General features: G+C 42.6%; 1 protein-coding gene across 1 annotated transcript in view; it reads right to left on the reverse strand.

The window, feature by feature from the left end:
- Window positions 1–400: 400 nt before the first annotated feature.
- Window positions 401–12945, reverse strand: part of LOC114605701 (uncharacterized) — a 39977-nt gene continuing 27432 nt past the window's right edge. Inside the window, exon 3 of the mRNA XM_077935576.1 lies at window positions 401–6036. Coding sequence (XP_077791702.1) covers window positions 5058–6036 — 979 coding nt within the window. The 3' untranslated portion in view covers window positions 401–5057. The remainder of the gene's footprint in view (window positions 6037–12945) is intronic.

The raw sequence follows: 12945 nt of genomic DNA on the forward strand, positions 1-12945 counted from the left end.
AGGGCTGGCACACCTTGGTTTGGGGTTCTCCTCAGGGGAGCACCCTGTTGCAACAGATCAATCTAGATCAGGCTTACTAGCTGCTTTGCTTCTCAATAATCTCTGGTTGCCTCTGTTATTTCCTCCAAACGATGGAGAACCTACAAGGGACTCCATAAAGGGCTCTTGTGTCCCCCATAAGGGAAGAAGGGAAGCTTTTGTTTACAACAGATGGCACCCCAGATGGGACCTTCGGTTGCCCGATTCAGGGGGCAAGGAAGGACTGGTGATCCAGTGCGCACCAGGCCATTTACCAGGAGGAGCTACCAGTCCTCTAGTGACCCCAGGGTCTGGAAAGAAGTGGAGTTCCAGCAGGGCTAACCGGAGGAAGTAACGCTTGATCAGGCCAGCCTCAAATTGATTTATTTTTTAAAATAATCTTTATTGATTTAAATTACAAACATATATAAAGAATTTGCATTCTCATACTGCAAAAAGAAAAATAAAGAAAAAACAATTAAGAAATAAGGAAAGAAGAAAATACAGAAAAAGAAAGAAGAAGCAGATTTATGTGCATTAAAAAACTTAATCTTCCTAATTAAATAAAAAAGACTTCTGACAAAACGAGTCTTCCAATCATTCTCATTGTACTGTTTATACTGTTGTTGTTGTTTTTTTGCACAGTTTTATATTCTTTAATATTGTTCCCGTCTACTCCACAAACAATATTTGTTGTGTTTACAGGTATCACTCAAGTTCTGCTAATATGGTGTGGTTGGTACAGTATGATCTTATATAATCCTTAAATATCCTCCATTCTCCAAATATTTTCTGGTTCAATTCTCCTCTAACTCTTCCCGTAGGTTTTGCTAGTTGTAACTATTCTGACATGAGTATATGGCTTCTCTTGGTGATGTCCACAAGGGTATTTATATTTATTCCAGATTTTATATCACGATTTTCTTATCACATGGCTCAAAAACCCCCTGTGGACCTTCACTTTTTCGTATATTAAAGAAGACTGCCATCCAGACCGATTCTCGTGGCCTTCCCAGTCTAATAGGTCCATATCTTTTAGTGTAATCCAGTCTTTTATCCAAACCAATCCTGCCGCCGCATGGTAGAATTCCAAATCTGGCAATGCAAAACTTCCTCTCTCCTTTTGATCTGTTAATAACTGGTGTTTAATTCTCGGTTTCTTTGCACTCCATATAAATCTAGATATTTCCCTTTTCCACTCCTTAAAACAATTCATTTCTCCTAAAATGGGCATTGTTTGGAATAAGAACATCATTTTGGGAAGGATATTCATTTTCACAACTGAGACTCTTCCCCAGAGTGAGAGATGGAGTTTGGTCCAGGTTTCCATATTTTTTAAATTTATTTCCATACTTTACTAGAATTATCCTCATATACATTTAAACTTTTATTTGAAATCCAGATCCCTAGGTATTTAACCTTATTTTTAATTTCCAGGCGTATTTTTTCTTGAAGTTCTCCCCCCCCCTTCCATTGTGAGGCTTTTTGTCCGTAATTTAGTTTTTAGGTGGTTTATTTTCAGGTCCAGGCCGGCCATGAATTAATCTAGCAAAAGACCCTGGGATGGCCAGGAGCAGCGCATGGGGAAGTGAGTCTAGGAATGGAGAAGATTGTGGGCGGGATTCTCTGAAACACCCACAACCCAGATTCTCATCCTTGGCTGTCTCTTTTGCTTACGGTCTTCACTCCCAGCCTTCCTGGCAAGAGGTAGCGAGGAGGGGGAGGGGAGAAGGGGAGAATTGGGGTTCTGCAATTAGAGAGGCAATTAACTGCAAGGGGAGAACCCCAATCAAAGCTCTCATTCCCTGTTGGGGAACCTGAGATCTGAAACTTTTCCTTTTTCCCAAGAAAGACGCCCCAAGGCTGGTCCCAGTGGCCAGTTTGGATAGCAAGGGACTTGGGCTCGGTTTCCAATTTCTCTTTTTCTCCTAAATGCAGCTGCACCGGCAGCACCAAGATCTGGGAGGAAGTGACTGCTGCGCGTCAGAGCGCAGGGCGCTTACAGCTCCTTTCCGTTCTCTCTGGAGCAGCCGGATTGGGCACTGGGCTGCCAGGCGTCCAATGGAAAGGGACTCTTTTCCCTAGAGTGTAAGAGGCAGAAAAGGTTGCTGGGACCCCATGGGATAAAGAGGGAGAAGGGCTTTGTAGAGTCCTTCATAGAGGAGACAAACGACTGTCAGGTCAGGAAAGACCTGGGAAAAGGCTAGCGGGTTTTTGCTTTGGTTTTGGCTTTGGTTGAAAAATGGGATCCCCACATTCTAAGAGTTATAACTGCCACACTCAGAGGCATATGCTGGTCGCAGCAGGGGGGGGGGGGAGGTCTCCCTGGATGCTTCAGCAGCCGGCCTCCTCTCGGTCTCCTGGCCCCCTCCTCTCCTCCCTCTGAGCCTGAATTGCTCTCTGCCCCAAACTCTTCCTGCTCACGAAACCCTGTTTCCTCCTCAGCTTGCAATATCTCCCCTCCCTTTCTGCTCCCTTTTCTCCCTCTTTCTGCTCTTCGCCATCCCACCACCAGGAAGGCAGCCCTCCTTCTGAAAAACCAAGAGAGTAAATAGACAGTTCTCTGAATGGAGAGGAGCAGAAAGCGGAGTCCCCTCAAGACCAGTATTGGGACCTGTGGCTTTTCAACTTGTTCATAAATGATCTAGACTTAGGAGGGAGCAGGGAGGGGGCAAAGTTTGCTGATGGCAGCGATTTTTCCAGGGTTGTTCAAACAGAGAGAGATTGCAAGGAGCTCCAAAAGGACTTCTTCAAAGGGAGTGAATGAACAGATACAGCTCATTGTCAAGGAGATTAAAGTGGTGCATTTTGGGACAAAAAAACAACACCTCTTAATATCATGTACAGGCTCATGGGGTCTGAACTGGATTTCCCTGTGTGCTCTAGGAGACCAGGGGAGAGGGGAGCTGGTCACAGCAGGAGGGGGAGTCTCCCTGGATGCTATCTTCCCCAAACTCCAGAAAAAGCAGGAGCTATGGGGTTGCCCCATGGGGTTCAAGAGGGAAGATGCCCCCACCAGGAGATTTCCCTGGTACCTAAAGCCCCTCCTTCCCCCTCTTGAAATTAGGCTGGGGGGGAAATCTCCCATTCAATTTCAGTATTACAAGTTTTCTTCATGACCCGCAGGAGGCAGCGATGAAGTTCTGGTGAAGAAGCAGTGCTTGGAGATCATGCGGTGGGAGAATGACAGAGTTTGGAGCAAAAACCAAAGGTACTTATACTCACCATTGTGAGATGCTGCCTTCATTATTTCATTATTATACTGTTTTACATATAAACACCAGAACTTCACATATACCTCTTGTTTTTAGGAATGATTTCCTGCTGAGTTCATTGCTCAGAGTGGACTCTGAGAGGAAGACGTCCCACACTCCATACATCTAAATGGTTTCTCCCATGTGAGAGTCCCTAGATGTTCCTTAAATAAAGGTAAAGGTAAAGGGACCCCTGACCATTAGGTCCAGTCGTGACCGACTCTGGGGTTGCGGTGCTCATCTTGCTTTATTGGCCGAGGGAGCTGGCGTACAGCTTCCGGGTCATGTGGCTAGCATGACTAAGCCACTTCTGGCGAACCAGAGCAGCGCACAGAAACGCCGTTTACCTTCCCACCAGAGCAGTACCTATTTATCTATTTGCACTTCACATGCTTTTGAACTGCTATGTAGGCAGGAGCTGGGACTGAGCAATGGGACCTCACCCTGTCGCGGGGATTCGAACTGCCGACCTTCTGATCGGCAAGAAGAGTGACTAGTGGGGTGCCACAGGGTTCTGTCTTGGGCCCGGTCTTATTCAACATCTTTATCAACGACTTGGATGATGGACTCAAGGGCATCCTGATCAAATTTGCAGATGACACCAAACTGGGAGGGGTGGCTAACACCCCAGAGGACAGGATCACACTTCAAAACGACCTTGACAGATTAGAGAACTGGGCCAAAACAAACAAGATGAACTTTAACAGGGAGAAATGTAAAGTATTGCACTTGGGCAAAAAAAATGAGAGGCACAAATACAAGATGGGTGACACCTGGCTTGAGAGCAGTACATGTGAAAAGGATCTAGGAGTCTTGGTTGACCACAAACTTGACATGAGCCAACAGTGTGACGCGGCAGCTAAAAAAGCCAATGCAATTCTGGGCCTCATCAATAGGAGTATAGCATCTAGATCAAGGGAAGTAATAGTGCCACTGTATTCTGCTCTGGTCAGACCTCACCTGGAGTACTGTGTCCAGTTCTGGACACCACAGTTCAAGAAGGACACTGACAAACTGGAACGTGTCCAGAGGAGGGCAACCAAAATGGTCAAAGGCCTGGAAATGATGCCTTATGAGGAACGGCTAAGGGAGCTGGGCATGTTTAGCCTGGAGAAGAGGAGGTTAAGGGGTGATATGATAGCCATGTTCAAATATATAAAAGGATGTCACATAGAGGAGGGAGAAAGGCTGTTTTCTGCTGCTCCAGAGAAGCGGACACGGAGCAATGGATCCAAACTACAAGAAAGAAGATTCCACCTAAACATTAGGAAGAACTTCCTGACAGTAAGAGCTGTTCGACAGTGGAATTTGCTGCCAAGGAGTGTGGTGGAGTCTCCTTCTTTGGAGGTCTTTAAGCAGAGGCTTGACAACCATATGTCAGGAGTGCTCTGATGGTGTTTCCTGCTTGGCAGGGGGTTGGACTCGATGGCCCTTGTGGTCTCTTCCAACTCTATGATTCTATGATTCTATGATTCTAAGTACTGGGCTCTGTGGTTTAACCCACAGTGCCACCCGCGTCCCTGTTCCTTAAATACTCCATTATAAATAAAGCACTTTTTGCAGTCTTTTCATTTAAACTGCTTCTCCACTCTGAGTTTGTTGATGGTCTGAAGGGTTTCAACTCTTAAACTTCTTCATGTCCATGAGTCTGTTGATTTTGAACTTCCACTAAGAGTGAACCTCTATCTACTTTCCTGATATTTATATGGTTTGTCTTTTGTGTGAGTTTGTTGACATAAATCAAGGGTTCCACTCTGACTGAAGCTCCTTCCAGAGTCCATGCATTTACATGGTTTCTCCCCTGTGTGTCTGCTGATGTTTTCTAAGATTTCCACTCTGACTGAAGCTCTTTCCACACTCGATACATTTAAATGGTTTCTCCCCTGTGTGAGTCCCTTGATGGTTTCTAAGGTCTCCACTCTGATTGAAGCTCTTTCCACACTCCATGCATTTAAATGGTTTCTCCCCTGTGTGAGTCCGTTGATGTCGTCTAAGGCTTCCACTATCACTAAAGCTTTTTCCACACTCAATACATTTATATGGTTTCTCCCCTGTGTGAGTCCGTTGATGCTTCCTAAGGCTTCCATTCTTACTAAAGCTCTTTCCACACTCAATACATTTAAATGGTTTCTCCCCTGTGTGAGTCCGTTGATGGTTCCTAAGGCTTCCACTATCACTAAAGCTCTTTCCACACTTGATACATTTATATGGTTTCTCCCCTGTGTGAGTCCGATGATGTGTTCTAAGATATCCTTTGTTCCTAAAGCTCTTTCCACACTCAATGCATTTATATGGTTTCTCCCCTGTGTGAGTCCGTTGATGTAGTCTAAGGCTTCCATTTTCACTAAAGGTCTTTCCACACTCGATACATTTATATGGTTTCTCCCCTGTGTGAGTCCGTTGATGGTTCCTAAGGCTTCCATTCTGACTGAAGTCCTTTCCACACTCCATGCATTTAAATGGTCTCTCCCCTGTGTGAGTCCGTTGATGTTTTCTAAGGCTTCCATTATCACTAAAGCTCTTTCCACATTCGATGCATTTAAATGGTTTCTCCCCTGTGTGAGTCCGTTGATGGTTCCTAAGGCTTCTATTTTCCCTAAAGCTCTTTCCACACTCAATACATTTAAATGGTTTCTCCCCGGTGTGAGTCCCTTCATGTGTTCTAAGATTTCCATTAGTACGAAAACTCTTTCCACACTCGATACATTTAAATGGTTTCTCCCCGGTGTGAGTCCGTTCATGTGTTCTAAGGTTTCCATTATCCCTAAAGCTCTTTCCACACTCTATACATTTAAAAGATTTCACCCCTGTGTGAGTCTGTTGATGTCTTCTTAGGTTTCCACTATCATGAAAACTTTTTATACACTCCAGGCATTCATATGGTTTCTCCCCTGTGTGAGTCCGTTTGTGCAATTTAAGGTTTCCACTCTGACTGAAGTTCTTCCCACACTCCCTGCACTTAAAACGTTTTCTCCCTGTGTGAGCCGGCTGGTGTGTTCTAAGTTTTGCATTGAAAGAGAAGCTCTTTCCGCACTCCATACCTTTAAATGGGTTATTTCCTTTTTGTGTTCGTTGATGTGAACTATGTGTGCTCATTCAGTGAAGCATATTCCACATTTCACACATTTTAATGGCTATTCCTAATGAAACGAAAGGTGCCCTGTCCCCTGCAATTCTGTCTTCTCCACCACCTTTTTCAGAGTGGGCAGAAAGGAAATCCTGTTTGAGTTTTAGGAAAGAGAACACAGAAAAAAAAGGACACATCAACCTCCATTAGCACCTTCTCTTATTTCAACATCTCCTACATTCTCTCATGTCCTCCCCATGTTCCCAATTTTTAGGAAATGAAAATGGTATGATGTCAAATGGTCATAATGCATCAGCAACCTTTCATAATCCTCAATCATCTTTAATAACACAGAATGATCTTAGAATACCGTTGTCCTCTGAGACTGCCTTTCTTTCTTTTTTCTTCTTCTCTTTTTTTTTAACTTTTTTTTTGCTTTAAATAGGTACATGTAAACAGGTACTTAGAAATATAGACAACCAAAATTACAAAGGAAAATTCGTTAATAGTAATGAAAAAAATGAAAAAAGTCTACAAAAAATATTGAGGTACATGACACAGAACATAAGCAACTATGGAAAAGATAAAAGAAAAAAGAAAAAGAGAAAAAGAAAAAGAAAAATGAGCCAAAGCAGGAAAGCTCATCTATTGTACACTTCCGTCAAGCTCACAACAGATCATTATTCTTATCAATTCTCTCTATCTGCATTCCAAAGGAATCCCTCATCTTGGTATCAGGGAGCATTTCTCTATGCGGTATCATTCTAAACATAGCCAGGTCTTTCTGGTTGAGCCCTTGTCCCCTACGTAATTATTTAAATATTCCCATTCTTCTTTCACCATTTTTTAAGGTTTATCTCTTATTGCATCGGTCAGCTTTGCGAGCTCCAAGTACTTGCACAATTTGACTACCCATTCCTCTTTAGTGGGTATATTTTTATCTTTCCAGTGTTTTGCCACTACAACCCTTGCTGCTGACGTTGCATACATAAATAGCCTAGTTTTGTTTTTGGGAATATTAGCTGAAACCATTCCTACTAAAAATTATATGGAGAGACGACCAATGAGTGACGCAAGCAAAAATCAAGTTAGCAGAATTTTTTGAGATAAATGGGAAACAAAATGCAGACATAAATGTAGTTTAGTAAAGCGTACATGAGGGGTCTTGGAATACAACAAATGGCTAGACTGAAGAAGATAAAAGACAATAATATCCAAGAGCTAACCAGATAAGAATTAATGAAAAAGAGTTGATCAAAAATCCAAAAAAGTCATGAAATATTACAAAAAATAAAGATATTGCAATCCCATATCTCTCGTATATTAAATAAGGAAGTAGAAAATAAAATTAAATGGGGAAAACAAAGGTATTTTGAGTCCGCCAATAAGCCCGGTAAGTTGTTAGCATGGATGATAAAGGAAAAGCAAACAAAAAAAGTTATAAATAAAATTTTGGATCAAGGAGAGGAAATAACAGACCCAGTAAAAATAAAATTCTTAAACTTTTATAAAGATTTGTATAAACAAGAACATTTAGAGGTTAATAAAATGGAAGAGTATTTACAACAAAATAAATTACCAAGAATTGAAAAAGAAGAAGTTGAGGCCCTAAACTCCAATATAGAAATAGATGAAATGGCACAAGTAATTAAAAAAAAATGAAGAGTGGCAAATTGCCAGGTCTTGACGGAATCACATTACTGTAATATAAGAACCTGGAAGAAGTAATCCTCCCTATATTACAAAGAATAATGAATAATATACTGGGAGGGAAAGATATACCACAATCATGGAAAGAAGCACTGATCACTCCAATCCCAAAACAGGGAGTGGAGTTGACAGACATGAAAAATTATAGACCAATCTCCCTGTTGAATACAGACTATAAAATCTATGCTGGGGTGATGGCTAATAGATTAAAAAAGACTCTAAACAAAATAATCAGCAGAGACCAGGCGGGCTTCTTACCGGATAGACATATAAAAGACAATACAAGAATAATAATTGACCTGTTGGAATATGTGGAAATGAAACCAAGTAAAAAGATGGCCATGTTATTGGTTGATGCAGAAAAAGCTTTTGATAGAGTATCATAGAATTTCCTATTGGAAACTTTCAAAGGTCTGGAGAAAATAATTAATGGAATTAGGGCGATATATGATAACCAAAAACAAAATTGCTAATAAATAATGAGATCACCGAAGAGTTCAGCATCGAAAGGGGGACAAGACAGCCTTCTCTCCCCACTTCTTTTTATTGCCACCTTGGAACCACTTTTAATAGCAATAAGAAAGGATAAAAATATAAGAGGAATTAACCTAGGAACTCGATACTACCAAATTAAAGCCTTTGCCGATGATGTAATCGTAACCACTGAAAATCCAGTGGAAAGTATCCAAAAAACGCTTGCACAACTGGAAGAATTTGGGAAAGTCTCTGGGTTCAAACTGAATAAAGGAAAATCCAAATTATTAACAACAAATTTACGTAAGTTGGAACAAGAGGAACTGGAAAATACAACAGGTTTAAAGGTAGCCAATAAGCTAAATTATTTGGGGGTTTGGATCACCAATAAGAATATAAACTTATATAAGGACAATTATATTGGGCATTGAATTACAAGAGGATCTGTCCTGGAGTGTCAACACAAGGGGGCTTGTGAAGAAGGCGCAGCAGAGACTGTACTTTTTGAGAATTCTAAGGAAAAACCATCTTCCGCAGAAACTGCTGCTTGCCTTCTATCACTGTGCTATTGAGAGCGTGCTCACTTATGGCTTATGTGTGTGGTACGGAAGCTGTACTACCCAGGACAGGATGGGGTTGTGCAGAGTTGTTAAGGCAGCAGAGAGCATTGTTGGCTGCCCACTCTCCACCTTAGAGCAGATTTATGCCACAAGGTGCCATAGGAAGGCACTGGACATAGTAAAAGATCCATCGCATCCTGGTCACTGTCTCTTCGAGCTCCTGCCGTCGAGACGGAGATACAGGACGATGAAGACAAGAACGAGTCGTCTTAAGAACAGCTTCTTCTCCAGAGCGATCTCGGCCCTGAATGGGAAGCCTGGACTTTGAAAGTCATCTAATCTTCTTTGCTGTACTATACTGTATTGTTTAATTAGTGTTTTTATGGAGCAGTCAAGTAATTTCGTTGTCCCCGAAGGGGGCAATGACAATAAAGATATTATTATTATTATTATTATTATTATTATTATTATTATTATTATTAGTGGAAGGAAATAAAAAAAGAATTAGAGACTTGGGGAAAATTGAATTTATCCCTGTGGGGGAGAATATCCACAGTTAAAAATGATGGTATTGCCAAAGATGATTTTTATGTTCCAAACAATACCTATAATTAGAGGCGTAAAGACCTTGCCAAGTTTATTTGGCAAGGGGAAAAACCACGCATAAAATTTAAGCTACTAACAGAGTTGAAGGAAAAAGGAGGCTTCGCGGTCGCTGACCTCAAACTGTACTTTGAGGCAGTGTGTTGGACATGGATTAAGGACTGGATATTAATTAAAAACACGGAAGTCCTAGATCTGGAGGGATGGGATATTGTGTACGGGTGGCATGGCTACATAGGCTATGACAAGGTTAAATCCCGCCAAGGATTTTTAAATCACATTGTGAGAAGGGCATTATATGAAGCATGGGAGAGGAGTAAAAAATCAGTAGTAACCAAAACACCAGGGTGGCTGTCACCAATGGAATCTATGTCAGTTCACAGGATGAATATGAACAGCGATTGGCTAACATATAAGGATTTAGTAGAGGAAACAAGTAGTGATCCGAAAATAAAGGGCCTAGGCAAATTGAAACAGAAGGGAATAACCTGGCTGGTGTATTATCAATTAAAAGCCGCCCTTGAAAAGGATATAAGAACCAAAAGATTTGACAAAGAATATCCTATCTGGAGAAGGATATTTTATATAATAATCAAAAGACACTTTCTAAAATGTACAAATTACTTTTGAATTGGCAAAGAAAGGAGGAAAATATCAAAGAAATTACAGTAAAATGGGAGAGGGACCTGGGACATACGATCAAACCCAATATTTAGAACGAATTATGGACGAAAAATATAAAATTCACGGCTTGTTTCCTTATAAGGGAAAATCTTATGAAAATGTACTATAGGTGGTACCTGACCCCTGTAAAACTTGCAAAAATAAATAAATAATAACAAGTGCTGGCGATGTAAGGAACAGATAGGAACATACTACCATATGTGGTGGTCCTGTCTAGAGATACAAAGATTTTGGAACATGATTTATGAAGAGATAAACAGATTGATAAAAACTACATTTAGCAAGAATTTTTACTCTAAGACTGCCTTTCAAATCAAGTGGTTGCCCCTGTTTCCACCTCTAGATTTTCATGAATCACCTGCACAGTCCCACTGCCCTCAGGAGGTCCATGTGGACCATTATGTGAGACCCAGGTCTACATCCTCTCCAGGGACTGTGGTCTGGGTCAGTCAGAGAACTAGTGACAAGGCTTGGTGCTTGGGGTCAGCTGAATGGGTGCTCAGGGAAGTTCCTGTTCTTGGAGATGGACCTCCGTCTACTTGCCTCACATTGCATGGAGAGAGCAGGAGAAGAAGAAGGGAAGCAGCTGGCACATGGGAATCCCAGGCGGAAACACCCACCCCAATGGTGCTTTATAATGATGACGTGCTGCCTGATCTCGAGCCCGTCTTCTGACTATCCTAAAGTGACACTGAAAAGCAGGACATAACTGTACTTAATCGTAGGTAGCCGTGTTGGTCTGACACAGTTGAAGTAAAAAAGAATAGTCCAGTAGCACCTTAGGGACCAACTAACTTTGTTCTAGGTATAAGCTTTCGTGTGCTTGCACACTTCCTCATATAGTGAAGGGTAGTAGGAGATGGTAGTAGGAGTACCTTCTGAGAAAAACCCCACCCCACCCTCCCACGACATACAAGGGTCTGGTGACATCTGTGTCAGTGTATCTGAAGAAGTGTGCATGCACACGAAAGCTTATATCTAGAACAATCTTAGTTGGTCTCTAAGGTGCTACTGGACTATTTTTTTATTTTTTTATTTCAAGTGCGTCAGACCAACACGGCTAACTACCTGAATCTAGATGTCATGGGGTGTTGGGGAGCAGTAGTTCCTTTGGTGGGGGACATGTCCTACACCTCCTGGGGTCATTTTTCCACCCTTGGTCCCCACCCTGCACTCAGCTCTCACCTGTGGCTTCCAGAAGCTGTCAGCATGCAACAGGGGTTCAAGCAACGGCTTCTACCAGCCGGCTAAACCAGGTGAGGAAAGCTGATGGGTCTCAAATCCTTGGGGGGCTGGGGAATTCTGCTGCACCTGAAGTCAAGCCCTGGTGGATGGATAGGAGAACAACTGTGAATCCCATAGTCCAGAAGGGAGATTCTGCCCGTGCGGAAGAGGAAAGTGAAGGGCAGGTGGGGCACGTCCACCTGGAGGCTTGTTATCTATTCCCAAGGTTACTCTGACATTGAATTGTATAGAAATTACAGTATTGAAATGCGCCTGCTCCCACTTCCTATTCTGATATTACTCTACTCTGCTTGTCTGTTTCTTACTTGAGTGCTGTTTTGGTTTGCTAAGTCAGGGTTTTACTGTGAGTTACATTTTTGCTATTTTTTGGGTCCTGTTATGCTTATCAGTCTTCAGTAATAAATTTCTCAGCTGATTTTTTTCCCCTGCCTCTGAGTGTTTTTTCCTACTCTGTTAACTATACATCGATCATTATGGAGGAGCAAGATCTGCAACCTAAACCCTCCTCAGCCTCGGCCCTGTGAACCTGACGGAGCATCTTCACCCCCATCATTCAGTCCAGACAGGGAGGTCCGCCTCTGAGGGTCTTCTGCTGGTTCCCTTGCTGTTAGAAGTGAAGTTCCAGGGAACCAGGCAGAGGGCTTCCTGCCCCATGGAATGCCCTCCCTTCAGAGGGCAAGGAAGGAGGCAACTATCTGACATTTAGAAGACAGCTGTATCAGGAGGTTTTTAATTTTTGGATGTTTTACTGTCTTGTATATGTACTGTAGGGATACGGGTGGTGCTGTGGGTTAAACCACAGAGCCTAGGACCTGCCGATTAGAAGGTCGGCGGTTCGAATCCCCGTGACGGGGTGAGCTCCCGTTGCTCAGTCCCTGCTCCTGCCAACCTAGCAGTACGAAAGCACGTCAAAGTGCAAGTAGATAAATAGGTACCACTCTGGCGGGAAGGTAAACGGCATTTCCATGCGCTGCTCTGGTTCGCCAGAAGCGGCTTAGTCATGCTGCCCACACGACCCGGAAGCTGTACGCCGGCTCCCTCGGCCAGTAAAGCGAGATGAGTGCCACAACCCCAGAGTCGGCCACGACTGGACCTAATGGTCAGGGTTCCCTTTACCTTTACCTATATATACTGTAAGCTGCCCAGAGCGGCTGGGGGGGGGGGAATACTAATACTATAACGTCTAGACCAGTGTTTCCCAACCTTTTTTGGGCAAAGGCACACTTGTTTCATGAAAAAAATCTCGAGGCACACCACCATGCCAGATGGGGAAAGGTCACTTTTTACTTATGTAAAAAAAAATAAAAAAATAGTAACAGCATAGAAGGTA

The sequence above is a fragment of the Podarcis muralis genome, chromosome 10 (assembly GCF_964188315.1).
Source record: "Podarcis muralis chromosome 10, rPodMur119.hap1.1, whole genome shotgun sequence".
Classification (NCBI taxonomy): Eukaryota; Metazoa; Chordata; class Lepidosauria; order Squamata; family Lacertidae; genus Podarcis; species Podarcis muralis.